The 27,822-nt window shown below is 39.6% G+C and overlaps 1 protein-coding gene across 2 annotated transcripts in view; it reads right to left on the bottom strand.

Moving 5' to 3' along the window:
* The window catches only part of KLHL20 (kelch like family member 20), a 77,479-nt gene that overhangs the window by 2,668 nt on the left and 46,989 nt on the right, over positions 1 to 27,822 (bottom strand). For both annotated transcript variants that reach the window (XM_081254576.1, XM_081254577.1), the window contains 5 exons: positions 23,928 to 24,111; positions 15,192 to 15,335; positions 3,344 to 3,477; positions 2,221 to 2,429; positions 1,503 to 1,609 (listed from right to left, as the gene is read on the bottom strand). In XM_081254576.1, coding sequence (XP_081110702.1) covers positions 1,503 to 1,609; positions 2,221 to 2,429; positions 3,344 to 3,477; positions 15,192 to 15,335; positions 23,928 to 24,111 — 778 coding nt within the window. The remainder of the gene's footprint in view (positions 1 to 1,502; positions 1,610 to 2,220; positions 2,430 to 3,343; positions 3,478 to 15,191; positions 15,336 to 23,927; positions 24,112 to 27,822) is intronic.

Raw genomic sequence — 27,822 nt, 5'->3', positions numbered from 1 at the left:
AAATCTTTACTTCATGAACAAGGTTGTGAAAATGTGATGTATAAGCAAAAAGTGCTACAGTGTTATTAGTCTGACTTTAGTATTGTGACCACTGAGCCATACAGAGCATGAGAGAGATGCAGAATCCAAAGAATGTCATTCAGATATCTGTCAAAGTTGTGGCTTTCCCAGAGATGAAGACTATAAAAAGAACCCAGTAAATTCATTAGTTGAATCTTATATACTAATGAAAAAAATCTGGGTGGATAGTTACAGGCTCAAAATTAGAAAATGTATACTCAGAATGCAGCAGGAATGGACTACAAGACTGCCCCTTCTGGAATATAAAAGTGACCATAAAAGACGTCAACTTATCTTTCATCGTCATGAGAAAAATCTTTCAGAATGTCTTCTGCCTCAGATATCATATCCAGACTGACATCTGTGGTTTATGTGCAACCTCAGCCGCTGAGATGGTTACCCCAGACGTGTTTAGGCAAATAAGCCCAATTCTCTGAGAAAGAACTGCTTAGAAGCTAAAACTTTTTTTTTTAAAAAGCTAGTATTTAAAATAGATATTAGTATAGATATAAAGTACCTCAATCCATACTATTAATATTTTATATTAAAAATGAGAATTAACTATATATTTGACCTTTTAAACTTGTATTGTTTAAGAGACTTTGGCATATTAGAGCATCTATCAGATTAGTTTTATGAATCAAGTTTAAAATGTGTGATTGAGCAAAGATTTAGACTTAGGATTTTAAGCTGAAAGGTTTAAGAGAATTTTGCTACATTTGTAAAAGTTTTTGAATATTTAAAATAAATGCAAGAGTCACCCAATTTATGTGAATTTATAAGAACTACTTAAGTATTTAGGAAGGATTTGTTAGACAATTAAGGATTTAAAAGCAAAGTAAAATTAAGCCTATAAATACAGCTTAACTTGAACTCTTAAGTAAGATGTAGCCTCCTTGCTAAAAGTGACTATTATAATTTACTAGACTTTAAAATAGAGTAATAACATATTTAAATATTTTTAAAACTCAAGAGAAAAAAATCAGTTTTAAAATGAAATAAAGTATTATTTTTAAAATGGTAACTGCAATTTGTTTTTCCTGGGCATAAAAATTGCAATGACAGATTGACAGCCAAAGGTCTAGGTTCTAATTCTAACTCTGTCACTAACTTGCTTAGGCAGGTCTCTTTATTTCTCAGTGATTTAGTTTCCTCAGCTGAACATGACGGAGCTAGAGGGGAGATTGTTTTTTCTGTGTTTGCTACCTCTAATTATAAAACTGGACAGTTACCAAAGAGAGGAATTTTGTAAGATGTCAGCCACTTTAGAGCAATGAAGTCAAAATAAGCCATCGAATATGGGTAACTTTGAGCCCTTTTCAAAGTACTGCAAGAGGTAATTCAGTGTACTGACCATCTTGATTTTGATGGTCATGTTTTATCTCAAGCCCATGATTTTCAAGTCAGCAGTGAGGTGATTTGCAACATAGCTTAAAGGTTACCTCCATGTATTGGCATCAGGATCAAAAACTTCAATGGTCTTCAAGTACGTTGTGCCATCAAAACCTCCTACAGCCATGAGCTGTCCATTCACTACTGCCAGGCCAACCTATGGGACCAAAACACAGTGGCTGCTGAAGAAACTGCTCCCTATTAGATATGGATGAATCCATATATCCAATAGATATCAATGAATTCGAGTGAAGTTAGATAAGGTAGTAGATAAGACAGGGAGATGCCTTTCAAAGAAGCAACTGATTACAAGATAAATCATAAGATGCAAACTATTGTATATAGAATGGATAAACCACAAGGTCCTACTGTATAACAGAGGGAACTATATTCAGTATCCTGTGATAAACCATAATGGAAAAGAATATTAAAAGAGAATGTATATATGTATAACTGAATCACTTTGCTGTACAGCAGAAATTAACATAATATTATACATCAACTATACTTCAATAAAAGTAAATAAATCATAAAAATAATTCTCTAATTAAAGATATGATTGGATATAAGATATTTAACTTCTTGAGATAATAGTAATCAAAAAATTAACTTTTTTTTCCAGTACAAAAGTGACAGGGGTTGTTTTGCCTATACAGTGCATCTCCTCACTGTCCCATTGTATTATACTTTACAGATCAGACTTCTCCTTCTGCACAGCCCTCTCTTGGTGCTTTTGCTTTTCAAAGTTTTCAGTAGCCGGGCACTTACTCCACTACGGCGGGATGTCATAGCCACCACTGGAGACCACTGGTTGGTTCTGGGGTTGTATCTCTCAGCACTGCTAAGCTCTGTAGTGTCATCTCTACCTCCTACAGCATAGATCATATCCTGATACACTGCACAGCCTAGGTGTTTCCTCCGGGTCCCCATAGGGGCTATGGTGTGCCATCTGTTTTCCTGAGGATTATAACGCTCCACTGCAGGGAAAAGAAAAACCAGTAAGTGACCATGCAATCATTTCCTTTCACCTCTAGTTTTCTTCATAGCTACTTTGCTTTGTGATAACATATATTTTCAATAAGCACTCTGATTTTTGCTTCTGAGAAGGAATCATCTACCTTTGGACAATATTACTATATTCTCATCAGGGACTGATTTCTTTTAGGTATGGTTGGTGGAAAGGGCATGTGTTGGAGTCAAGGTACCTAGTTCTAGTTCTGGCTATATGACTTATTAGCTAGGTGACTCGTGGCATCTCTCCTTATCTTTAAATGACAGGATTAGACTATAAACCAGTTTATGACTATAAGTTTTTTTTTTTTTTTTTTTTTTTTTTTTTTTTTTTGCGGTAGGCGGGCCTTCTCACTGTTGTGGCCTCTCCCCTTGCAGAGCACAGGCTCTGGATGCGCAGGCTCAGCAGCCATGGCTCACGGGCCTAGCCGCTCTGCGGCATGTGGGATCTTCCCAGACCGGGGCACGAACCCGTGTCCCCTGCATCGGCAGGCGGACTCTCAACCACTGCGCCACCAGGGAAGCCCTGACTATAAGTTTTTATTTATTTTTAGATTATAATACAGAGGATTTTATTTGTTTTTTAAGGAAAGATGGTTGGGGGGAGGGAAATAATATTAAGAAAATAGTTGTTTTATTCATTATAAATTCCTAGCAACTTGTGAAATGAAGGGAGAAAGAAATACTTTGGGAATATACTAGTAGACTATGACTGCAGAAGGAGCTGAGGAAGAGCTAACAGTTGAACTCTCCTAGAGGGAAAATAATTTTCTTAATAAATGATAGGATAACATGGACTTTTTATACTTTTTGTAAGGGGACTCTCCTAAGAAAAATGTATTGCTTTGGGGAAACCAGACTGACTTTGGAAGGGACTAACCTGTGTTGAGTGGAGATGTCCCATCAGAGCCACCTACAGCGTATAAGAACCCTCCTAACACAGCCACAGCCACGCCTAGTCTCCTGGTACTCATAGAAGCCACCCGAGTCCACTTGTTCTCCTTTGGATCATACCTGCGGTAAGAGAAACCAAAGACTGCACGCATGTTTTTATTAAGTGAAGCCTTTTCCATAAGGTATGAAATTATGCTAAAGATATGTTAGATACATAGATTTGCTAAGGTCAAATGTACAGAGAGAATCTAACATATTTTACATAGTTATCAGTACTCTGACTTACGACACTGGGGCTAGAACTCTGAAAACTACATTTCTCCTTTGCCAAGCTGGCTCTCTACTAGATTCTGCCAAAAGGAAGGACTAGACACTTTCTGTTTGCTTGCGAACCCTGTCAATATTGTCTCAACATTGGCCTTTCACTCTGACAGTAGCAGTTAATTTCAGTTTCTAGACTTTTTCTGGCACTTCCAAAGGTACCCTTGTTGGACGTTTCAGTCACAGCTCTGTGAGGCAGCTCCTCTGAGCTCCTGAGATAACAGTACCAGTGTTCCGGTTATCTACTGCTGTGTAACAAACCACCCCAAACTCAGTGACTTTCCACAATAATTATTTTACTAATTCTTATGTTTCCATGGATCAGGAATTTAGGAAGGGCTTCACAGGGAAGTTCTGGCTCAGGTGTCTCATGTGGTTGCTGTCAAATTGTGGCTGGAGCTGGAACAGCCAGGTGCTGAAGCAGCTGGGCACTGGCTAGGCATGTCTCCATGTAGCCTCAGGGTCTCTCCATGTAGACTACTTGGGCTTCCTCTCAGCATGGTGACCTCCGACAGCTCAAGGCTTCAAAGGTGAGTGCCCCAAGAGATACAAGTGAAAGATGTATCACCTTTTATGACCTAGCCTCGCAAGTCACATAGAGCTACTACCATACTGATAAGCCAGCCCAAATTCGAGGGAGCAAACACAGACCTCATCTCTCAATAAAGAGTTTCAAAGTCAAATTGTATGAAGAGCATGTGAGATGTCAGGTATTGTAACCATCTTTGGCAAATACAGCCTTCCATAACCAGCCAGGCAGATAACCCTCCATGGAGATGTGAGTCACAGCTGGTCAGGGCACCCTCTCCTCAGGTGCTGATGGTCCTAATTCTGTGGGACCTCTCCTCCAAGCTTCTAGGCTCTAATAACTCTAATCTCTTTCCTCGTCTTCCCAGACCTAGGGTTCCTACAGTTACTTCAGTGTCCTTTTTTCTTTTTTTTTTTTTTCAGCCCTTCAATATGTGCTAGCCAATTTTTTAATGTTAAATTCTCTTTACTAAAATAGCTGATATGGTTTCCATTTTTTTTAACTGAGCCCTGACTAATAAATTATTGGTGTTCAGAAATAAATATGACAAAAATCACTTGGAATTGTGCTGGGCATTTTATTACATAGGTGAAAAATTCTGTTAGTATATTAAGTATTGTACAGCAAACTATATCAATATTACAGGATATAAAATAAATAATACTAAAAATAGCCCTTGTTCTTAAGCAAGCTGGGGAGACAGAGCACATTCTTAAGGAAAAACCTCCAAACATATTCTGAGAATGTAGTAACTCACGGAGATGAAAGAAGCAGAGATATAAGTGCTGCAGAATGGAGGCCCTGGAGAAAGGTTATGGTTAGTCAGTAAAGGTATCTTGAGGTTCATGCACTTTGAATAAAGTTTATTTTTCATCACTTTTAGAAAATTCTCAGCCAAATATTCTGTCTTCAAATATTGCTTCTGCTCTTATTGCTATTGTCCTTCTGGGACTCCAATTACATTTGTGTTAGTCTATTTGTGTTCCCTGAGTTGCTTATGGTCTCTTCTTTACATTCTGTTCTTCTGTTTGGATATTTTCTATTAACCTGGCTTTGAGTTTACTAACTCTGTCTTCTGCTGTGTGTCCAGTCTACTTCTACTCTGTCTATTTAATCTCATTCAATGAGTTCTTCATTTTAGATACTATATTTTCCAATTGTAGAAATCTACATCTTATTTTTAGATTCCAACCCTATATTAAAATTCTCCAACTTTTTACCCATTGATCTTTTCCTCTATTTTATTCAATGTATTTATTATACTTATTTTAAAGTCTTTTTCTGTCAACTCCAAATATGGATTATCTATAAGTCGGCTTCTGTTGTCTACTTTTTCTCTCAATTATTGGCCACATTTTTCTGTTTCTTTATGTGTCTCATATATTTTTTAATTGTATGCTGGGCATTATCAAAAAATGATGGAATCCTAGAAACTGAAATTGATATTATACCCTGCATTGACAACACCTATGCCCCAAACAATGGATTCACTCTTTCTTTTCTTTTTTTTTTTTTTTTGCGGTGCGTGGGCCTCTCACTGTTGTGGCCTCTCCTGTTGCGGAGCACAGGCCCCGGACGCGCAGGCCCAGCGGCCATGGCTCACGGGCCCAGCCGCTCCACGGCACGTGGGATCCTCCCGGACCGGGGCACAAACCCGTGCCCCCTGCACTGGCAGGCAGACTCTCAACCACTGCACCACCAGGAAAGCCCCACTCTTTCTTATATTAGGCAGACACGGTGAAATGTTGAACACCTCAATCCAATCAGGAATTAAGCTTTACAATCCACATATTTAATGCAATCCCTATCAAATTACCAATGGCATTTTTCACAGAAATAGAACAAAAAATTTTACAATTTGTGTGGAAACACAAAAGACCACGAATAGCCAAAGCAATCTTGAGAAAGAAAAACGGAGCTGGAGGAATCAGACTCCCTGACTTCAAACTATACTACAAAGCTACAGTAATCAAAATAATATGGTACTGGCACAAAAACAGATATATAGATCAATGGTTCAGGATAGAAAGTCCAGAGATAAACCCATGCATCTGTGGTCACCTAATCTATGACAAAGGAGGCAAGAATATATAATGGAGAAAAGGCAGTCTCTTCAATAAGTGATGATGGGAAAACTGGACAGCTGCATGTAAAAGAATGAAATTAGAACATACCCTAACAACATACACAAAAATAAGCTCAAAACGGATTAAAGAACTAAATGTAAGGCCAGATACTATAAAACTCTTAGAGGAAAACCTAGGCAGAGCACTCTCTGACACAAATCACAGCAAGATCTTTTTCGATCCACCTCCTAGAGTAATGAAAATAAAGACACAAATAAACAAATGGGACCTAATTAAACTTAAAAGCTTTTGCACAGGAAACTATAAACAAAACGAAAAGACAACCCTCAGAATGGGAGAAAATATCCAAAATACACAAACAGCTCATGCAGCTCAACATCAAATAAACGAACAACCCAAACAAAAAATGGGCGAAAGATCTAAATCTACAACAATAAATGCTGGAGAGGGTGTGGAGAAAAGTGAACCCTCCTACACTGTTGGTGGGAATGTAAACTGGTACAGCTACTATGGAGAAAGTATAGAGGTTCCTTGAAAAACTAAAAATAGAGCTACCATATGATCCAGCAATCCTAGTCCTGGGCATATATCTGGAGAAAAACATAATTCAAAATGGTACATGCACCCCAATGTTCATTGCAGCACTATTTACAATAGCTGGGACATGGAAACAACCTAAATGTCCAACAATAGATGAATGGATAAAGCAGATGTGGTACATATATACAATGGAATATTACTCAGCCATAAAAAACAAAATAATGCCATTTGTAGCAACATGGATGGACCTGGAGATTGTCATACTGATGGAAGTCAGACAAAGACAAATATCATGATATCACCTATATGTGGAATCTAAAAAAAGGCTACATATGGAATTATCTACAAAACAGAAATAGAGTTACAGATGTAGAAAATAAACTTATGGGGCAGAGTCAACATGGTGGCAGGGGAGGATGCGGAGTTCGCGTCTCCCTACAACTAGGGCACTGGCTGGGCACTGACCGGACCCTGGTGGGGGACCTCGATGCCCAAAGAGATGGGAGGAACCCCTGAGAGACCGGGTAGGATGTGGGGGGAGTAAGGGGGGATAAGAAGTGGAGGCCAGACAGGACTGGCGCCCCTGAAGGGTGGCTGGGAGGGGGAAGGGGTTCCCACACCTGGAGGAACCCTTGGGGGGCTTGGAGATCGGGGGAAGCAAGTCTAGCATTTCCCCTGCCCAATCGGGCCCCAGGAAGCCTGCAGGGCTCCCGGGCCAGGTCCTCCGCCCTCTGAGGCTCCCTCCGGGCCATGCTGGTCCTAGGGGCGTAGGAGGGAGGCAGGGGGAGAAGAGGAGAGGAGGATGGGGAGGAGCCCTCTTTTTTTATAAATTAATTTATTTTTGGCTGCATTGGGTCTTCGTTGCTGCATGCAGGCTTTCTCTGGTTGCGGCGAGCTGCAGCTATTCTTCGTTGCAGTGCGTGGGCTTCTCATTGCAGTGGCTTCTCTTGTTGCGGAGCATGGGCTCTAGGCTCACGGGCTTCAGTAGTTGTGGCACACGAGCTCAGTAGTTGTGGCTCGCAGGCACTAGAGTGCAGACTCAGTAGTTGTGGTGCACGGGCTTAGTTGCTCCACGGCATGTGGGATCTTCCCGGACCAGGACTTGAAGCCGTGTCCCCTGCATTGGCAGGCAGATTCTTAACCACTGCACCACCAGGGAAGCCCCGAAGCCCTCTTTGATTGGAGAATCGGGGAGGCACAGAGGGCGTTTCCCCTGCCCACTTGCTCCCGGAAAGCCTGTTGGGCTTTCTGATCTGGTCCCCTGCCTTCTGGGGCCCCCTCTGGATCTGTGGGTCCTAGGGGCATAGGAGGGAGGAGGGGGAAGAAGAAGAGAGGCCAATGGGGTGGGGCCCTCCAGGGATTGGAGGATCGGGGGGGAACTCGCCTAGCATTTCCCCTGCCCTCTCGGGCCCAGGGAGCCTGCTGGGGTCCTGGACCTGGTCCTCCACCCTCCAGAGCCAGAGGCACTCCTGGGCCCCTGCTGCTGCACTGAGCCTAAGCCCCCACCCCGCCAGGGCCTTATCTGGCCCTGTGGGTCCTAAGCATAGGCCCCACCCACCACCTAAACCCCGCCCCCCCGAGCCAAGGCCTTTTCTGCTTTTTTTTTCCTCTTTTTTACTATTGTGGTTCTGTTTTACCTTCTGGTTGTTGTTTCATCTATATCTTTATTTTTTATTCTTTCTAAGAGAAATAAATGAAATAGAAACAAGTAAAATAGCAAAGATCAATAAAACTAAAAGTTTGTTCTTTGAGAAGATAAAAAAAAATCGATAAACCTTTAGCCAGACTCATCAAGAAAAAAACAGAGAGGACTCAAATCAATAAAATGAGAAACGAAAAAGGAGAAATCACAACTGACACCACAGAAATACAAAGGATTATAAGAGACTACTACAAACGACTATATGCCAATAAAATGGATAACCACGATGAAGGACAAATTCTTGGAAAAGTACAATTTTCTAAGACTGAACCAGGAAGAACTAGAAAATATAAACAGACCTATCACAAGTAAAGAAATTGCAACTGTAATTTAAAAGTTTCCAAAAAACAAAAGTCCAGGACCATATGGCTTCACAGGCACATTCTATCCAACATTTAGAGAAGAGATAACACTGATCCTTCTCAAAGTCTTCTGAAAAATTGCAGAGCGGGGAGTACTCCCAAATTCGTTCTATGAAGCAACCATCTCCCTGATACCAAACCAGACAAAGATATTACAAAAAAAGAAAATAACAGACCAATATCACTGATGAACATAGATGCAAAAATCCTGAACAAAATACTAGCAAACAGAATCCAACAACACATTAAAAGGATCATACACCATGATCAAGTGGGATTTATCCCAGGAATGCAAGGATTCTTCAATATATGCAAATCAATCAATGTGATACACCATATTAACAAATTAAGGAATAAAAACCATATGATCACCTCAATAGATGCAGAAAAAGCTTTTGACAAAATTCAACACCCATTTATGATAAAAACTCTCCAGAAAATGGGAATAGAGGGAACCTACCTCAACATAAAGGCCGTATATGACAAACGCACAGCAAACATCATACTCAATGGTGAAAAACTGAAAGCATTTCCACTAAGATCAGGAACAAGACAAGGATGTCCACTCTCGCCACTCTTATTCAACATAGTTTTAGAAGTTCTAGCCATGGCAATCAGAGAAGAAAAAGAAATAAAAAGAATATAAATTGCAAAAGAAGAAGTAAGACTGTCACTGTTTGCAGATGACATGGTACTATACATAGAAAATCCTAAAGATGTCACCAGAAAACTACTGGAGTTCAATGAATTTGGTGAGGTTGCAGGATATAAAATTAATTCACAGAAATCTGTGGCATTCCTATACACCAACAATGAAAAATCAGAAAGAGAAATTAAGGAAACAATCCCATTTACCACCGCAACAAAAAGAATAAAATACCTAGGAATAAACCTGCCTAAGGAGGCGAAAGACTTGTACTCGGAAAACTATAAAACACTGATGAAAGAAATCAAAGGTGACATAAACAGATGGAGAAATATACCATGTTCTTGGATGGAAGAACCAATATTGTGAAAACGACTATACTACCCAAAGCAATCTCCAGATTCAGTGCAATCCCTATCAAACTACCAATGGCATTCTTCACAGAACTAGAACAAAAAATTTTATAATGTGTACAGAAACACGAAAGATCCTGAATAGCCAAAGCAATCCTGATAAAGAAAAATGGAGCTGGAGGAATCAGGCTTCCCAACTTCAAACTATACTACAAATCTACAGTAATCAAGACAGTATAGTACTGGCACAAAAACAGAAATATAGATCAATGGTTCGGGATAGAAAACCCAGAGATAAACCCATGCACATATGGTCACCTAATTTATGACAAAGGAGGCAAGAACGTACAATGGAGAAAAGACAGCCTCTTCAATAAGTGGTGCTGGGAAAACTGGACAGCTACATGTAAAAGAATGAAGTTAGAACATTCCTTAACACCATACACAAAAATAAACTCAAAATGGATTACAGTTCTAAATGTAAGACTGGACACTATAAAACTCTTAGAGGAAAACATAGGAAGAACACTCTTTGACATAAATCACAGCAAGATCTTTTTTGATCCACCTCCTAGAGTAATGGAAATAAAAACAAAAATAAACAAATGGGGGCTTCCCTGGTGGCGCAGTGGTTGAGAGTCCGCCTGCTGATGCAGGGGACACGGGTTCGTGCCCCGGTCCGGGAGGATCCCACATGCCGCGGAGTGGCTGGGCCCGTGAGCCATGGCCACTGAGCCTGCGCGTCTGGATCCTGTGCCGCACAATGGGAGGGGCCACAAAAGTGAGAGGCCCGCGTACCACAGCAAAAAATAAAAATAAAAAAAAAAATAAACAAATGGGACCTAATGAAAATTAAAAGCTTTTGCAAAGCAAAGGAAACTACAAACGGGACGAAAAGACAACCCTCTGAATGGGAGAAAATTCTTGCAAACGAATCAATGGTCAAAGGATTAATCTCCAAAACGTATAAACAGCTCATGCAGCTCACTATTAAAAAGAACAAACAACCCAATCAAAACATGGGCAGAAGGGGCTTCCCTGGTGGCGCAGTGGTTGAGAGTCTGCCTGCCGATGCAGGGGACACGGGTTCGTGCTCCAGTCCAGGAAGATCCCACATGCCGCGGAGTGGCTAGGCCCGTGAGCCATGGCTGCTGAGCCTGAGCGTCCGAAGCCTGTGTTCCGCAGTGGGAGAGGCCACAACGGTGAGAGGCCTGCATACCACACACGCACACAAAAAAAGGGGGCAGAAGACATAAATAGACATTTCTCCATAGAAGACATACAGATGGCCAAGAGGCACATGAAAAGATGCTCAACATCACTAATTATTAGAGAAATGCAAATGAAAACTACAATGAGGTATCACCTCACAGCATCAGAATGGCCACCATCAAAAAATCTACACACAATAAATGCTGGAGAGTATGTAGAGAAAAGGGAACTCTTCTGCACTGTTGGTGGGAATGTAAATTGATACAGCCACTATGGATAACACAGTATGGAGGTTCCTTAAAAAAACTAAAAATTGAACTACTATATGACCCAGCAATCCTGCTACTGGGCATATACCCTGAGAAAACCATAATTCAAAAGGACATATGTACCCCAGTGTTCACTGCAGCAGTGTTTACAATAGCCAGGATACGGAAACAACCTACATGTCCAACGATAGATGAATGGGTAATGAAGATGTGGTACATATATACAATGGAATATTACTCAGCCACAAAAAGGAATGAAATTGGGTCATTTGTAGAAATGTGGATGGGCCTAGAGTTTGTCATACAGAGTGAAGTAAGTCAGAAAGAAAAACAAGTATCGTATATAGATGCATATATGTGGAATCTAGAAAAATGGTACAGATGAACCTATTTGTAGGGCAGGAATAGAGATGTAGACATAGAGAAAGGACATGTGGACACAGCAAGGGAAGGGGAGGGTGGGACGAATTGGGAGATTAGGTTTCATATAAATACATTACCATGTGTAAAACAGATAGCTAGTGGGAACCTGCTGTATAGCACAGGGAGCTCAGCTGGGTGCTCTGTGACGACCTAGATGGGTGGGATGGGGGGAAGGAGTGGGAGGGAGATCAAAGAGGGAGGGGATATAGGTATACACATAGCTGATTCACTTCATTGTACAGCAGAAACTAACACAACATTGTAAAGCAATTTTACACCAATAAGAAAAAAATAAATAAACCTATGGTTACCAGGGGGAGGTTGGGGGGAGGGATAAATTGGGAGATTGGGATTGACATATACACACTACTATATATAAAACAGGTAACTAATAAGGACCTACTGTATAGCACAGGGAACTCTATTCAATACTCTGTAATGGCCTATATGGGAAAAGAATCTAAAAAAGAGTGGATAGATGTATATGTATAAAGATTCACTTTGCTGTACATCTGAAACTAACACAACATTGTAAATCAACTATACTCCAATAAAATATTTTTTAAAAAAGGAATTGAGCTTTAGTTAGACTCAGTCCACCTTTGTTTTTAAATGTCTCAAGGATGAGATGTCTTGTATTTGTTGCAGGCCCCTCCCTATAGTAGGACTTCATCTTCTAAGCACTGTTAAGATTGCAAGAGATTTCACTTATCCTGGTCCACTACTTTCCTGTGCTACCCCAGCACTCAGCAAACATCCCACTGGGAAAAACAAAAGTATATTACAGAATCCAATCTGTCATGCCAGCCTACATGATTGTCAAAAGTTCCACTGATTTATACTCCTCCAGGAGAACCCCTCTGCCTAGACCAAGTCCAGTATTCAACCCATGTGAAAACTTGGCAAATGTTTTTGGGAAGAAAATAGCTGATGATCTCAGCTCACATAAGATGGGCTCTTTTTTCAGTGGACTCTTAGCTCATCTAGTCCTTGTTACTTCTACATGTCTCTGATGATTTTAAAAATATGATATTTGTACTTTGTCATTTTTTCCTAGTTGTTGCAGTGGGAATGATGGCTGTCACTACCTATTGCATTCTACTTTGAAGCAAAAGCCTTTGCATACTTTTTAAACCCTTTTATTGTAAAATTAAATATTGATACAGAAAGCCACACAAGAACGTATGTATAGTTTAATAAGTTATTATAAGGAAAGTGTACTTATAACCACCATCCAGGCCAAGAAAAATAACTTTGCCTTCCACACTGGAAGCCCTTCCACGTGTCCCTTTCCAATCTCAAAACCTTCCCCCAAGCAGGGTAACCATTATCCTGACTTTTACAGTAATCACTTCCTTGCGTTTCTTTATAGTTTTATCAGCTGCGTGTGCATCCCTAGACACTTACACTTATTAAATTTTTTTTTGAATTTTTGTTTACTTATTTTGTATTTTTTTATTTTTTGGTCGTGCCACGCAGCACGCAGGATCTCATTTCCCCGACCAGGGATCTAACACATGCACCCTGCCATGGAAGTGTGGGGTCTTAACAACTGGACCACTTTTTCATATTTTTAAAAAGTCTCCTTTTTTCTACAGGTTTTTCCTCTATTCTCTTTCCCCCTCCCCCACTCCCAGAATTCATGTTTTAGAACCTGGACTTGAACCCGTGTCCCCTGCACTGGCAGGCAGATTCCTAACCACTGTGCCACCAGGGAAGTCCCTGCCTGTAATTTTATAGCTTTTCTGTTTATTGCTCTGTTTTTATGTGTGAATTTGGAGAGATTAAAAAATTATGCTGTTGGTGCTATTATTTTCCCAGAATCCTCTTGCATAGAAGTTTGAAAGTGAAGAAATACGTTTCTTGCCAGACAGATAAAAAGGAACTGGCACTGCTTTCAAGACTTACCTGCAACTTTATCTCTAAGACAGAGTTAAATTCTACTTAAATATGGTAACCCAACTAGTAAATGTTATTTCAAAAATTTATCTCTTTTTAAGAAGTGAGAATGAAGTATAGTATGTTGTTGCCAGTAATCATAGCGCATGAGACTCCAAAACGTAATCTCTAAGATAGAATGATAAAAAAATGACAGGGCAAGAAATTAAAAACAATCTATTTCACCAAAATTAACTAATTTGTAAAAATATAGGGGCTTCCCTGGTGGCGCAGTGGTTAAGAATCCGCCTGCCAATGCAGGGGACACGGGTTCGAGCCCTGGTCTGGGAAGATCCCACATGCCGTGGAGCAGCTAAGCCCATGCACCACTACTGACCCTGTGCTCTAGAGCCTGCGAGCCACAACTACCAAAGCCCGTGCGCCTAGAGCCCGTGCTCTGCAACAAGAGCAGCCACTGCAATGAGAAGCCTGCACACGGCAAGGAAGAGTAGCTCCCAGTCTCCGCAACTAGAGAAAAGCCCACGTGTAGCAACGAAGACCCAATGCAGACCAAAAAAAAAAAAAAAAAGTATACAGTAAATCATGGCAACCCACCAAGATTTCCCCAAGTATACTTCAAGAATTAATCAGAGGGGCCAGGGACTTCCCTGGTGGTCCAGTGGGTAAGACTCCATGCTCCCAATGCAGGGGGCCTGGGTTTGATCCCTGGTTGGGGAACTAAGATCCCACATACCACAACTAGAGAGCCGGCATGCCTCAACTACAGAGCCTGCGCGCCGCAACTAGAGAAGCCCTGCTACAAAGATCCTGCACACCACAACAAAGACCCAGCGCAACCAAAATAAACAAACAAATAAAAACTTAAAGAATTAATGAGAATCCACATACAAAATACCTTGGAGTCTTGATAAGGTATGCTACACAAAGAATTATTGCTTTAATCATTTTTTTCTGGGGGAAGTCTGAGCTAAGTCATTCCAATTACTGGGCGAAAAAATCAGAACAGATTTCAGAAGTGGTATTCTTGATATCATATATAAAATGAAATTTAAAATATGATTCCGGGCCTCCCTGGTGGCGCAGTGGTTAAGAGTCCGCCTGCCGATTCAGGGGACACGGATTCGTGCCCCGGTCCGGGAAGATCCCACATGCCGCGGAGCAGCTGGGCCCGTGAGCCATGGCCGCTGAGCTTGCGCATCCAGAGCCTGTGCTCCGCAACGGGAGAGGCCACAACAGTGAGAGGCCCGCGTACCGCAAAAAAAAAAAAATAAATAAATAAAATAAAATAAAATATGATTCCAACACTTCAATGTTAGGCTCAGTCAGTGTAACACATAATTTTAAAAATTGGGTTATATCTTTCATCTTCCTAGACTTTAAAGTTAACTGAAAACTTTTTCCTTAAAGCCCATGGGAAATCTACTGAATAGTGAATCCCTAGTGTCCTAAATTGTTTCTTTAAAAAAACTGAAAATGACTTTAAAAAATCACCTCTCAACGATGTTGAGGCAAGACACTCCATCCTGGCCACCCACAGCATAGAGAAAGCCTCCAAGCACAGCCACACCAACACTTGTCCTGCAGGTGCTTGTAGGAGCAACATCACTGCTCCATTGATTTGTTTTGGGGTCATACCTGCAGAGAACACGTCAAGAACACAGTTTGTATTACACAAAGAGGGCTATGTCTATATATGCAATGATATATAATATGATACATATATTCTTTCCCCAAATATGGGCTAATAACTAAATATGTGATAGTCTAATTTATATATAGTTTTTGAAATTCAGTTTTACTTAAAAAGTTACACATAAATATATTTTCTTTAAAAATTTTTTTCAGAATGTTATAGATAAAGCTAAAGTTCTCTTTGAGTTCCACCCAATTTCTCTTCTTTTACCATTTTGATTTGGTATACATCCTTCAAGATTTTTCGGTAAAATTCTTTTAAATAGGTATATATCTATCCACATATATATATTTCTTTATATGCAAGCATGTTTTCTGTACATAAGTAATGCCACATATTATGTGTTGCTTTTTCACTCAATATATTTCTGAGATCTATTCATAATAGATATAGCTCTAGATTTCTCTTTAACTATTTAATTATATTGTGTGTGCCACATATTATTTAAATCATATTTCTATTGATGTATCCTTACACTGTCTATGACATTTTGTTATTAAAAACAGTGATCACCCTTGTATATTTCTCCCTGTGCAATGGATGATGAGAAGCAGAATCATGGAGCATAGAGTATATTCATTTTTTTTAAACATCTTTATTGGAGTATAGTTGCTTTACAATGGTGTGTTAGTTTCTGCTTTATAACAAAGTGAATCAGCTATGTGTACGTATGTACACATATATCCCATATCCCCTCCCTCTTACATCTCCCTTCCACCCTCCCTATATAACCCCTCTAGGTGGTCACAAAGCACGGAGCTGATCTCCCTGTGCTATGCAGCTGCTTCCCACTAATGATCTCTTTTACATTTGGTAGTGTATATATGTCCATGCCACTCTCTCACATCGTCCCAGCTTACCCTTCCCCCTCCCCGTGTCCTAAAGTGCATTCTCTATACCTGCGTCTTTATTCCTGTCCCGCCCCTAGGTTCATCAGAACCTTTTTTTTTTTTAGATTCCATATATATGTGTTAGCATACAGTATTTGTTTTTCTCTTTCTGACTTACTTCACTCTGTATGACAGACTCTAGGTCCATTCACCTCACTATAAATAACTCAATTTTGTTTCTTTTTATGGCTGAGTAATAACCCATTGTATATATGTGCCACATCTTCATTATTCAATCATCTGTCAATGGACACTTAGGTTGGTTCCATGATCTGGGTATTGTAAATAGAGCTGCAACGAACATTGCGGTACATGACTCATTTTGAATTATGGTTTTCTCAGGGTATATGCCCAGTAGTGGGATTGCTAGGTCATATGGTAGTTCTATTTTTAGTTTTTTAAGGAACCTCCATACTGTTCTCCATAGTGACTGTATCAATTTACATTCCCACCAACAGTGCAAGAAGCTTCCCTTTTCTCCACACCCTCTCCAGCATTTATTACTTGCAGATTTTTTGATGATGGCCATTCTGACCAGTGTGACGTGATACCTCATTGTAGTTTTGACTTGTATTTTTCTAATGATTAGCGATGTTGAGCATCCTTTCATGTGTTTGTTGGCAATCTGTATATCTTCTTAGGAGAAATGTCTATTTAGGTCTTCTGCCCATTTTTGGATTGGGTTATTTGTTCTTTTGATACTGAGCTGCATGAGCTGCTTGTATATTTTGGAGATTAATCCTTTGTCAGTTGCTTCGTTTGCAAATATTTTCTCCCATTCTGAGGGTTGTCTTTTTGTCTTGCTTATGATTTCCTTTGTTGTGCAAAAGCTTTTAGGTTTCCTTAGGTCCCATTTGTTTATTTTTGTTTTTATTTCCATTTCTCTAGGAGGTGGGTCAAAAAGGATCTTGCTGTGATGTATGTCATAGAGTGTTCTGCCTGTTTTCCTCTAAGAGATTTATAGTGTCTGGCCTTACATTTAGGTCTTTAATCCATTTTGAGTTTACTTCTGTGTATGGTGTAAGGGAGGGGTCTAATTTCATTCTTTTACATGTAGCTGTCCAGTTTTCCCAGCACCACTTATTGAAGAGGTGTCTTTTCTCCATTGTATATTCCTGCCTCCTTTATCAAAGATAAGGTGACCATATGTGTGTGAGTTTATCTCTGGGCTTTCTATCCAGTTCCATGGATAAATATTTCTGATTTTGTGCCAGTACCATACTATCTTGATTACTGTACCTTTGTAGTATAGTCTGAAGTCAGGGAGTCTGATTCTTCCAGCTCCATTTTTCTTTCTCAAGATTGCTTTGGCTATTCAGGCCTTTTGTGTTTCAATAGAAATTGTGAAATTTTTTGTTCTAGTTCTGTGAAAAATGCCATTGGTAGTATGATAGGGATTGCACTGAATCTGTAGATTTCTTTGGGTAGTACAGTCATTTTCAAAATGTTGATTCTTCCAATCCAAGAACATGATACATCTCTCCATCTCTTTGTATCATCTTTCATTTCTTTCACCAGTGTCTTATAGTTTTCTGCATACAGGTCTTTTGTCTCCTTAGATAGGTTTATTCCTAGGTATTTTATTCTTTTTGTTGCAGTGGTAAATGGGAAGTGTTTCCATAATTTGTCTTTCAGATTTTTCATCATTAGTGTACAGGAATGCCAGAGATTTCTGTGCATTAATTTTGTATCCTGCTACTTTACCAAATTCATTGATTAGCTCTAGTAGTTTTCTGGTAGCATCTTTAGGATTCTCTATGTATAGTATCATGTTATCTGCACACAGTGACAGTTTTATTTCTTCTTTTCTGATTTGGATTCCTTTTATTTCTTTTTCTTCTCTGACTGCTGTGGCTAAAACTTCCAAAACTATGTTGAATAATAGTGGTGAGAGTGGGCAACCTTGTCTTGTTCCTGATCTTAGAGGAAATGGTTTCAGTTTTTCACCATTGAGAATGATGTTGGCTGTGGGTTTGTCATATATGGCCTTGATTATGTTGAGGTAGGTTCTCTCTATGCCTTTCTGGAGAGTTTTTATCATAAATGGGTGTTGAATTTTGTCAAAAGATTTTTCTGCGTCTATTGAGATTATCCCATGGTTTTTATTCTTCAATTTAATATGGTGTATCACATTGATTGATTTGCGTATATTGAAGAATCCTTGCATCCCTGGGATAAACCCCACTTGATCATGGTGTATGATCCTTTTAAGGTGCTGTTGGATTCTGTTTGCTGGTATTTTTTTTTTTTTTTTTTTTTTTTTTTTTTTTTTGCTGTACGCGGGCCTCTCACTACTGTGGCCTCTCCCGTTGCGGAGCACAGGCTCCGGACACACAGGCTCCGCGGCCATGGCTCGCGGGCCCAGCCGCTGCGCGGCATGTGGGATCTTCCGGGATAGGGGCACGAACCCGTGTCCCCTGCATCGGCAGGCGGACTCTCAACCACTGCGCCACCAGGGAAGCCCTGTTTGCTGGTATTTTGTTGAGGATTTTTGCATCTATGTTCATCAGTGATATTGGCCTGTAGTTTTCTTTTTTTGTGATATCTTTGTCTGGTTTTGGCATCAGGATGATTGATGGTGGCCTCGTAGAATGAGTTTGGGAGTGTTCCTCCCTCTGCTATATTTTGAAAGACTTTGAGAAGGATAGATGTTAGCTCTTTTCTAAATGTTTGATAAAATTCACCTGTGAAGCCATCTGGTCCTGGGCTTTTGTTTGTTGGAAGATTTTTAATCACACTTTCAATTTCAGTGCTTGTGATTGGTCTGTTTATATTTTCTATTTATTCCTGTTTCAGTCTCAGAAGGTTGTGCTTTTCTAAGAATTTGTCTATTTCTTTCAGGTTGTCCAACTTATTGGCATATAGTTGCTTGTAGTAATCTCTCATGATCCTTTGTATTTCTGCAGTGTCAGTTGTTACTTCTCCATTTTCATTTCTAATTCTGTTGATTTGAGTCTTCTCCCTTTTTTTCTTGATGAGTTTGGCTAATGGTTTATCAATTTTGTTTTATTTCTGATCTGATCTTTATGATTTCTTTCCTTCTGCTAACTTTGGGGTTCTTTTGTTCTTCTTTCTCCAATTGCTTTAGGTTATTTGAGATTTTTCTTGTTTCTTGAGGTGGGATTGTATTGCTATAGACTTCCCTCTTAGAACTGCTTTTGCTGCATCCCATAGGTTTTGGGTTGCCATGTTTTCATTGTCATTTGTTTCTAGGTATTTTTTGATTTCCTCTCTGATTTCTTCAGTGATCTCTTGGTTATTTAGTAGCACACTGTTTAGCCTCCATGTGTTTGGATTTTTTACAGTTTTTTCCCTGTAATTTATATCTAGTCTCATAGCATTGTGGTCAGAAAAGACAGTTGATATGATTTCAATTTTCTTAAATTTACCAAGGCTTGATTTGTGCCCCAAGATATGATCTATCCTAGAGAATGTTCCATGAGCACATAAAGTGTATTCCGTTGTTTTTGGATGGAATGTCCTATAAATAAAAATTATGTCCATCTTGTCTAGTGTGTCAGTTAAAGCTTGTTTCATTATTTATTTTCATTTTGGATGATCTGTCCATTGGTGAAAGTGGGACATTAAAGTCCCCTACTATTATTGTGTTGCTGTTGCTTTCCCCTTTTATTACTGTTAGCATTTGCCTTATGTATTGAGATGCTCCTATTTTGGGTGCATAAATATTTACAATGGTCATATCTTCTTCTTGGATTGATCCCTTGATCATTATGGTAGTGTCCTTCTTTGTCTCTTGTAATAGTCTTTATTTTAAAGTCTTTTTTTTTCTGATATGTGAATTGCTACTCCAGGTTTCTTTCGATTTCCATTTCCATGGAATATCTTTTTCCATCCCCTCACTTTCAGTCTGTATGTGTCCCTAGGTCTGAAGTGGGTCTCTTGTAGACAGCATATATACAGGTCTTATTTTTGTATCCATTCAGCCAGTCTATGACTTTTGGTTGGAGCATTTAATCCATTTATATTTAAGGTAGTTATTGATATGTATATTCCTCTTACCATTTTCTTAATTGTTTTGGGTTTGTTTTTGTAGGTCTATTCCTTCTCTTGTGTTTCCTGCCTAGAGAAGTTCCTTTAACATTTGTTGTAAAGCTGGTTTGGTGGTGCTGAATTCTCAGTTTTTGCTTGTCTGTAAAGGTTTTAATTTCTCTCTTGAATCTGAAAGACATCCTTGCTGGGTAGAGTAATCTTGGTTGTAGGATTTTCCCTTTCATCACTTTAAATATGTCCTGCCACTCCCTTCTGGCTTGCAGAATTTCTGCTGAAAGATCAGTTGTTAACCTTATGGGGGATTTCCTCTAATGTTATTTGTTGCTTTTCCCTTGCTGCTTTTAATATTTTTTCTTTGAATTTAATTTTCGATAGTTTGATTAATATGTGTCTTGGTGTGTTTCTCCTTGAATTTATCCTGTATGGGACTCGCGGTGCTTCCTGGACTTGACTTTCCTTTCCCGTGTTAGGAAAGTTTTCAACTATAATCTCTTCAAATATTTTCTCAGACCCTTTCTTTTTCTCTCCTTTTTCTGGGACCCCTATAATTCGAATGTTGGTGCGTTTAATGTTGTCCCAGAGGTCTCTGAGACTGTCCTCAATTCTTTTCATTCTTTTTTCTTTATTCTGCTCTGAGTAGTTATTTCCAGTATTTTGTTTTCCAGGTCACTTATCCATTCTTCTGCCTCAGTTATTCTACTCTTGATTCCTTCTGGAGAATTTTAAATTTAATTTATTGTGTTGCTCATCATTGTTTGTTTGCTCTTTAGTTCTTCTAGGTCCTTGTTAAACGTTTCTTGTATTTTCTCCATTCCATTTCTAAGATTTTGGATCATCTTTACTATCATTACTATGAATTCTTTTTCAGGTAGACTTCCTATTTCCTCTTCGTTTGTTTGGTCTGGTGGGTTTTTACCTTGCTGCTTCATCAGCTACATAGTTCTGTCTTTTCATTTTGTTTAACTTTAGTGGAGCTGGGTCTTAGCGTTGATTGATATTACGTGGGGCCGGGAGGTCTCTGGTGGTCCAGTGTCTTGAACTTGGCTCTCCCACCTCAGAGGCTCAGGCCTGACACCAGGCCAGAGCACCAACACCCTGTCAGCCACACGGCTCAGAAGAAAAGGGAGGAAAAAAGAAAGAAAAAAATAAAGTAAAATAAAATAAAGTACATAAAAAAATTATTAACAACAAAATAATAATTTAAAAAATGAGAGCAACCAAACCAATAAACAAATCCACCAATGATAACAAGTGTGAAAAACTAAACTAAGATAAACATAAATATCAAAAACAAATCAGCTGCAGACAGCAAACCCTAAGTCTACAGTTGCTCCTAAAGTCCACCACCTCAATTTTGAGACGATTTGTTGTCTATTCAGGTATTCCCCAGATGCAGGGTACATCAAGTTGATTGTCGGGATTTAATCCACTGCTCCTGAGGCTGCATGGAGAAATTTCTCTTCCTCTTCTTTGTTCGCACAGCTCCTGGGGTTCAGCTTTGGTTTTGGTCCCACCTCTGTGTGTAGGTCACCCTCAGGAATCTGTTCCCCGCAAGACCTGAGGCACCTTTTCCCCATCCAGACAGGAGGGGGTTAAAGCAGCGCCTGATTAGGGGGCTCTGGCTCACTCAGGCTGGGTGGAGGGCGGGGTAAGGTAGTCATAATGGGAATGCGGGGCGAGCCTGTGGCCGCTGAGGCCAGTGTGACATTGCAACAGCCTGAGGCATGCCGTATGTTCTCCTGGGGAAGTTGTCCCTGGATCATGGGACCCTGGCAGTGGCAGGCTGCACAGGCTCCCATGGGGGGTGGTGGATAGTGTCCTGTGCTTGCACACAGGATTTTTAGTGGATGGTGGCGGCAACCTTAGCATTTCATGCCCATCTCTGGGGTCCAAGCTGATAGCCGTAGCTTGCGTCCATCTCTGGAGCTCGCTTAGGCAGTGCTCTGCCTTCTGTGGGCACAGAGGGAAGGAATCACCTCTCTTTGTGCACCCCAAACAATGGTCTCTTGCCTCATTGGCAGGTCCAGGCTTTTTCCCATACTCTCTCCTGGCTAGCTGTGGCACACTAGCCCCCTTCAGGCTGTGTTCATGCAGCCAACCCCAGTCCTCTCCCTGGGATCTGATCTTTGAAGCCCGAGCCTCAGCTCCCAGCCCCCACCCTCCCCAGTGGGTGAGCAGACAAGCCTCTCAGGCTGGTGAGTACTGGTCAACACTGATCCTCTGTGCAGGAATCTATCTGCTTTGCCCTCTGCACCCGTTGCTGTGCTCTCCTCCATGGCTCTGAAGCTCCCCCCAACCCTGTCTCCGCCAGTGAAGGGGCTTCCTAGTGTGTGGAAACTTTTCCTCCTTCACAGCTCCCTCCCAGAGGTGCAGGTCCCATCCCTATTCTTTTGTCTGTGTTTTTCCTCTTTTCTTTTGCCCTACCCAGTGGGGATTTTCTTCCCTTTTGGGAAGTCTGAGGTCTTCTGCCAGCATTCAGTAGATGTTCTGTAGGAGGTGTTCCACTTGTAGATATATCTTTGATGTATTTGTGGGGAGCGAGGTGATCTCCACGTCTTACTCCTCCACCATCTTGAAGGTCTTCCTCTTCATTTTTAATTAAAAAAAATACTATCAAATTGCTCTTTTTGTAGCTATATATTTGTTTTTAATTTCATTAATTTTTCTTTCCAGTTAATTTCTTCCTTCTATTTTCTTGGGTTTTGTTGCTCTTTTTATAACTTTTTTATTTAAAAGCGTGATTTATTTTCCCATCTTTCTTATTTTCAAATGAATGCACATAAGTTATAATGTATATAAATTTGCCTCTGAATATTACTTTAGTTGCAGACCACACATTTTGATATTTATGGGCTTCACTGTTATTAAGTTGTAAATATGTAATCATTTTCACCCTTATTTAGTTAACTCAATTTGTTTTTAAGTGTGCTTTCTTTTTAAAACTTCTATGGAGCTGATTGCTCTGTTGTTGTTTTTTTTCTTTTCAACTATACAATCTGTATCTCTAGATCTTGATATGCTGCAGGGTTTCATAGATATGTTTGGTAAGTTTCAAGAACACAGCTGAATGAAAAAGGGTTGTATGAGAACAAGAAGCTAGAAGTTATTAAAAAATAAATTATTGTAGGTTTCCAATGTATCAGGCATTGTCACAGATGTGGGAAAAGACATTTCAATAAACAATTACAGCCAATGTGATATGTACAAGTATGTTCAAAATACTTGTGAAAGATCAGAGGACTGAGTAACTAACTTGTCTGTATGGTACCAGAGAAGGCTTTATATGAGAAGTAACATTTGAATCTTGAAAAGATATTCCGGGGAAGAACAAACAGCATGTATATATGTAGGCAAAGAGGCACGAAAGAGGACAGTATGTCTAAGGAACTGCAAACAATTTGGTGGGTCTGCACTAGCGTGTTTAGGGAACAGTGGTGTGCCAGGGGAGACAGAATGGAAAAACAGGTGGAGGTCAGATCGTAAAGGACTTATATGTCACAGTAAGTGGTCTAGGCTGTGAGCTAGTGCCACAGACACAAAACTAAAGCAACATGTTACATCTGTTTCTAATTAACATCTCAAACAAAATAATATGAATAGGAGAGAAAAAAATTTCAAATTGACCCTACTTACCTTTCAACACTATTGAGATAAGAGGACCCATCATGGCCTCCTACTGCATATAACAGGTCATCAAGAACACTGACCCCAACTCCACATCGCCTTTTGCTCATTGAAGCTACCATTCGCCATTCATTGGTCTGTGGATCATATCGTTCAACACTGGAAATGGCATCTCCACTGCACCAACCACCAACTGGGGAAGTAACAGAAATGGTCAGGAGAATACCTGTCCTAAAGCATAGAATGTATCACTCACTGCTAACTTTTATTTGGTTAAGTCCTAATGCTTGGACTTACCAAAAGCCTCTAGAAGCAGGTTAAAACATAAGTTATGATTTTTACTTATTCCACTGGGATTTTCTAAATTCCACTGGGAATTTTCTAAATAAGTTAGTATTAGGTCCATTTTACAGAGGAGGGCAAGGACACCAATTCAAATTGCATTGGGAAGTAATGTGGCATTTAATGGCTAGAACATTGAATTTAGTTAGAAAACTAGGCCTTGACTGTTGCCTCTACATAAATGTAAGGTATTATCAAAAACCAAAAGAACCATACCTCAGAAGCCTGTTTAAAAAAAAAAGTCTTTTATTCTATTAGGGGAGAGGGATTTTGGCTCATCTACTCATGACCTCATCTTGTGACTAAAAATAATACAAAAATTCTTATGACTTATAAAATGTTTTGCCTTCTGTTTAATCTGCAGTCTGTACTGAATTCTACAATATCCAACATGACATTCAGGATCAGAAAACAGTTTGAAGAAATTACATTTTTCATAAGTAAGTAATACTCAGAATAACAGGGTCAAACTGAGTTCAATAAAGCTTCTCTGAGTGTTCCCTGAAAAAAAGTGTAATTATAGCAGATAAATTTAATTTGTTATTCTTTAAAATCATCTCTATTTCAATCTAAAATAAGAGCTAGATTCTGGAGCTTAAAAAGTGAAGTCTAAGGATAACTTAACCTCAAAACATTTGAAAACTAATGGTTTCTTGGAGGTCTCAATAACTTCCTGAGCCAGAATAAAATGGGAATGTTTTTAAGCTTCTTCTGGTGGATTTGAAAACTCATTCCTTATTTCAAATCTCAATATGCTGTATACATTTTATTTTATTATGATTTCATTTAAATTAGGATATTCAACTAATACTAAATCACAGTAAGTTTTGTCTATATTAATTTGCTTAAATTTGAATTCTGTTCTGGGATATATGCCTGGAGTTTCAATATCAGAGAAAACACCTTAACTTCCAACATAAAATTTGGCTGCAAATGTGAGGGTTATAAGCACTTGAGACAAATCAAACAGCCTAATCATTAAACCTCAAGCACAATTTATAATGAAAGCTATTAAAACCAGCTTTTTATTGGATTACACGGCTCCAAATCAAGTTAATATCACTTCATAATCTGTGTTCTTTGATACTAAAGAAAAAAAATAGGCCGTTAGGAAATGAAATTTAAACCTTTTTTGTGACCTGGGGAAACAAGCAAAGGAAAAAGTTGTTCAATTCCACTGCCTCATGGCAATTTTATGTGCATTATGATTTCCAAGGCAGCAGGTGATGGCATAACGGGGACAGAACTAGTTATTATTATAAACCAATACACTGTACTTAGCAAGATAAAGTGTGTGCGTAGTTTCTGCTGTGAGAACTCTCAATCTGTGTTAAGTGATGTACTTAAGACAAAATATTGCTGAAAAGGTGACATATAGTTTTATATGCGTGAGATGTTGACTGTGAAAAGAATTACTTCACAGACAGATTTGATCAAAAAGTATTACCTTAAAGTAGGCAACTTTCACAAAGTGTCTGGAATAAGGATCAGTGAACTGAATACTAAAAAAAAAAAATCCCCAACAAAACAGAAGCACAGAATTGAGAAGCATCAAGAAACCTAATGGAAAACAAGAGGACAAGCCAGAAGACATCAGTAGGAGTAAAATGCTGAGTAATAAAACTACTGAGATTATAGATTTGATCTTAGGCTTCCAGAATGAAGAAATGAAGACTTAATTTTCCAAAGTTAAGTGAGAACTGGTAATTTGGCATTCCAAAGATAATGAAAAAATTGCAATAAAAACCAAAGCAAATTAAGGATTAAGTTTTAAGTAGAGACAGGTGGGTCAAGATCTAAAATAATGTCAGTGGAACAGTATCACTCAAGAATAGAGGTCAGATCTGGATAGCATAAAAAGACTGAGAAAGCAGGGAAAACCAATACAGTTGTAAAGAAAAAGACCTAATGGTTTTTCTCTACAAATGAAAAAGGAGACTTTAATAGTGTAAAAGAGGTGACAGATGATTTAACTTTTCTTCTTTATGTTTTTCTATGTTAACAAATATTTCTATATTTCATGTGTATTCACTTCTATAATCAGAAAAAATTTTTAAATTGTTATTTACAAATAGGTTATTGTGGGACTTCCCTGGTGGTCCAGTGGTAAAGAATCCACCTTCCAGTGAAGGGGACACGGGTTCAATCCCTGGTCGGCGAACTAAGATCCCACATGCTGCGGGGCAACTAAGCCCGTGCCACAACTACTGAGCCCATGTGCCTCAACCAGAGAGCCCGTGTGCTGCAAACTACAGAGCCCATATGCTCTGGAGCCTGTGCACCACAACTACAGAGCCCATGTGCTCTGGAGCCCACGCCACAACTAGAGAGAAAACCTGCACCCCCCCCCACCAACTAGAGAGAAGGCTGTGCGCTGCAACAAAGAGCCCGTGCCGCAATGAAAGATCCCCCATACTGCAACGAAGATCCTGCATGCTGCAACTAAGACCCGACGCAGCCAAAAATAATAAATAAATAAATATTAAAAAAAATTAAAAATAGGTTATCTTTCATGCACAAAGTGACATTAGCAATCCATTTTTGTTTTCCAATTTTCCTTTTCCATTAATCATGATGGGTCAATGCTAATTTCTCACTAGTGTTCCTCAGGATCAACAGCATGCAATTAATCTTTATTGATGCCTGCTCTGACAAGATTGCTATACAATATGGAAACTACAAAAATAAATCAGAAATGGTCCTTGCTCTGAAGTAGTTAAAAATATAGTAGAGGAATCAGATACCCAATCAGCAGTATGAAATTATGAGATTACTAGCAAGAGTTTGAGATCATGGGGCTTCCCTGGTGGCACAGTGGTTGAGAGTCCGCCTGCTGATGCAGGGGACACGGGTTCGTGCCCCGGTACGGGAAGATCCCACATGCCGCGGAGAGGCTGGGCCCGTGAGCCATGGCCACTGAGCCTGCGCATCCGTAGCCTGTGCTCCACAACGGGAGAGGCCACAACAGTGAGAGGCCCACATACCGCAAAAAAAAAAAAAAAAAAAGTTTGAGATCATGAAATTGATCCAATTTAACTGGCTTCTAAGGAAGGCAAAGTGTGATTTCATTAATACCATGATTTAATCAACAGAGGCAAATGAGAGTTTAGTGAAGATGGTTACACATTGAAAACATGGCACCTGACAATTTATAATCATGTTATATTGGAATATGGTGGGAACCAGCAGGATAAAGATGGCAGCTGTTGAGTAATTCAAGTCAAGTTTAAATTTCTATTTAATGGAGCTACATTATTGTCTCTCAGCATCCCCAAAGGTGTACCTTGTCTAGTTTCACTGGATTGGTAACCCCCACTGAATTCATAAAGAACCCTGGACCTGAAATGTATTGTACTTTCCATAAACCTATTTGGCTTAGTTTCTAGCTTTTGATCAAGTTTCTAGCTTTTGATCATAGGAAGGTTCTCTTCTGTTCCATTTTCTCCTGAGTTCACATTATCTTCCCCTCTTCCTTAATCTAGTTCTTAATTCACTGCCAGAATATTCTGAGGCTGATGAAACAGTAGTATACTGTCCTCCCTTCTCCAGGTAACATACAGCC

Source organism: Mesoplodon bidens, assembly GCF_964165515.1.
Source record: "Mesoplodon bidens genome assembly, chromosome: 2".
NCBI classification, from domain to species: domain Eukaryota; kingdom Metazoa; phylum Chordata; class Mammalia; order Artiodactyla; family Ziphiidae; genus Mesoplodon; species Mesoplodon bidens.
Note: the sequence above shows the minus strand (reverse complement) of the source record. Positions and strands in the feature narration are given on the sequence as shown.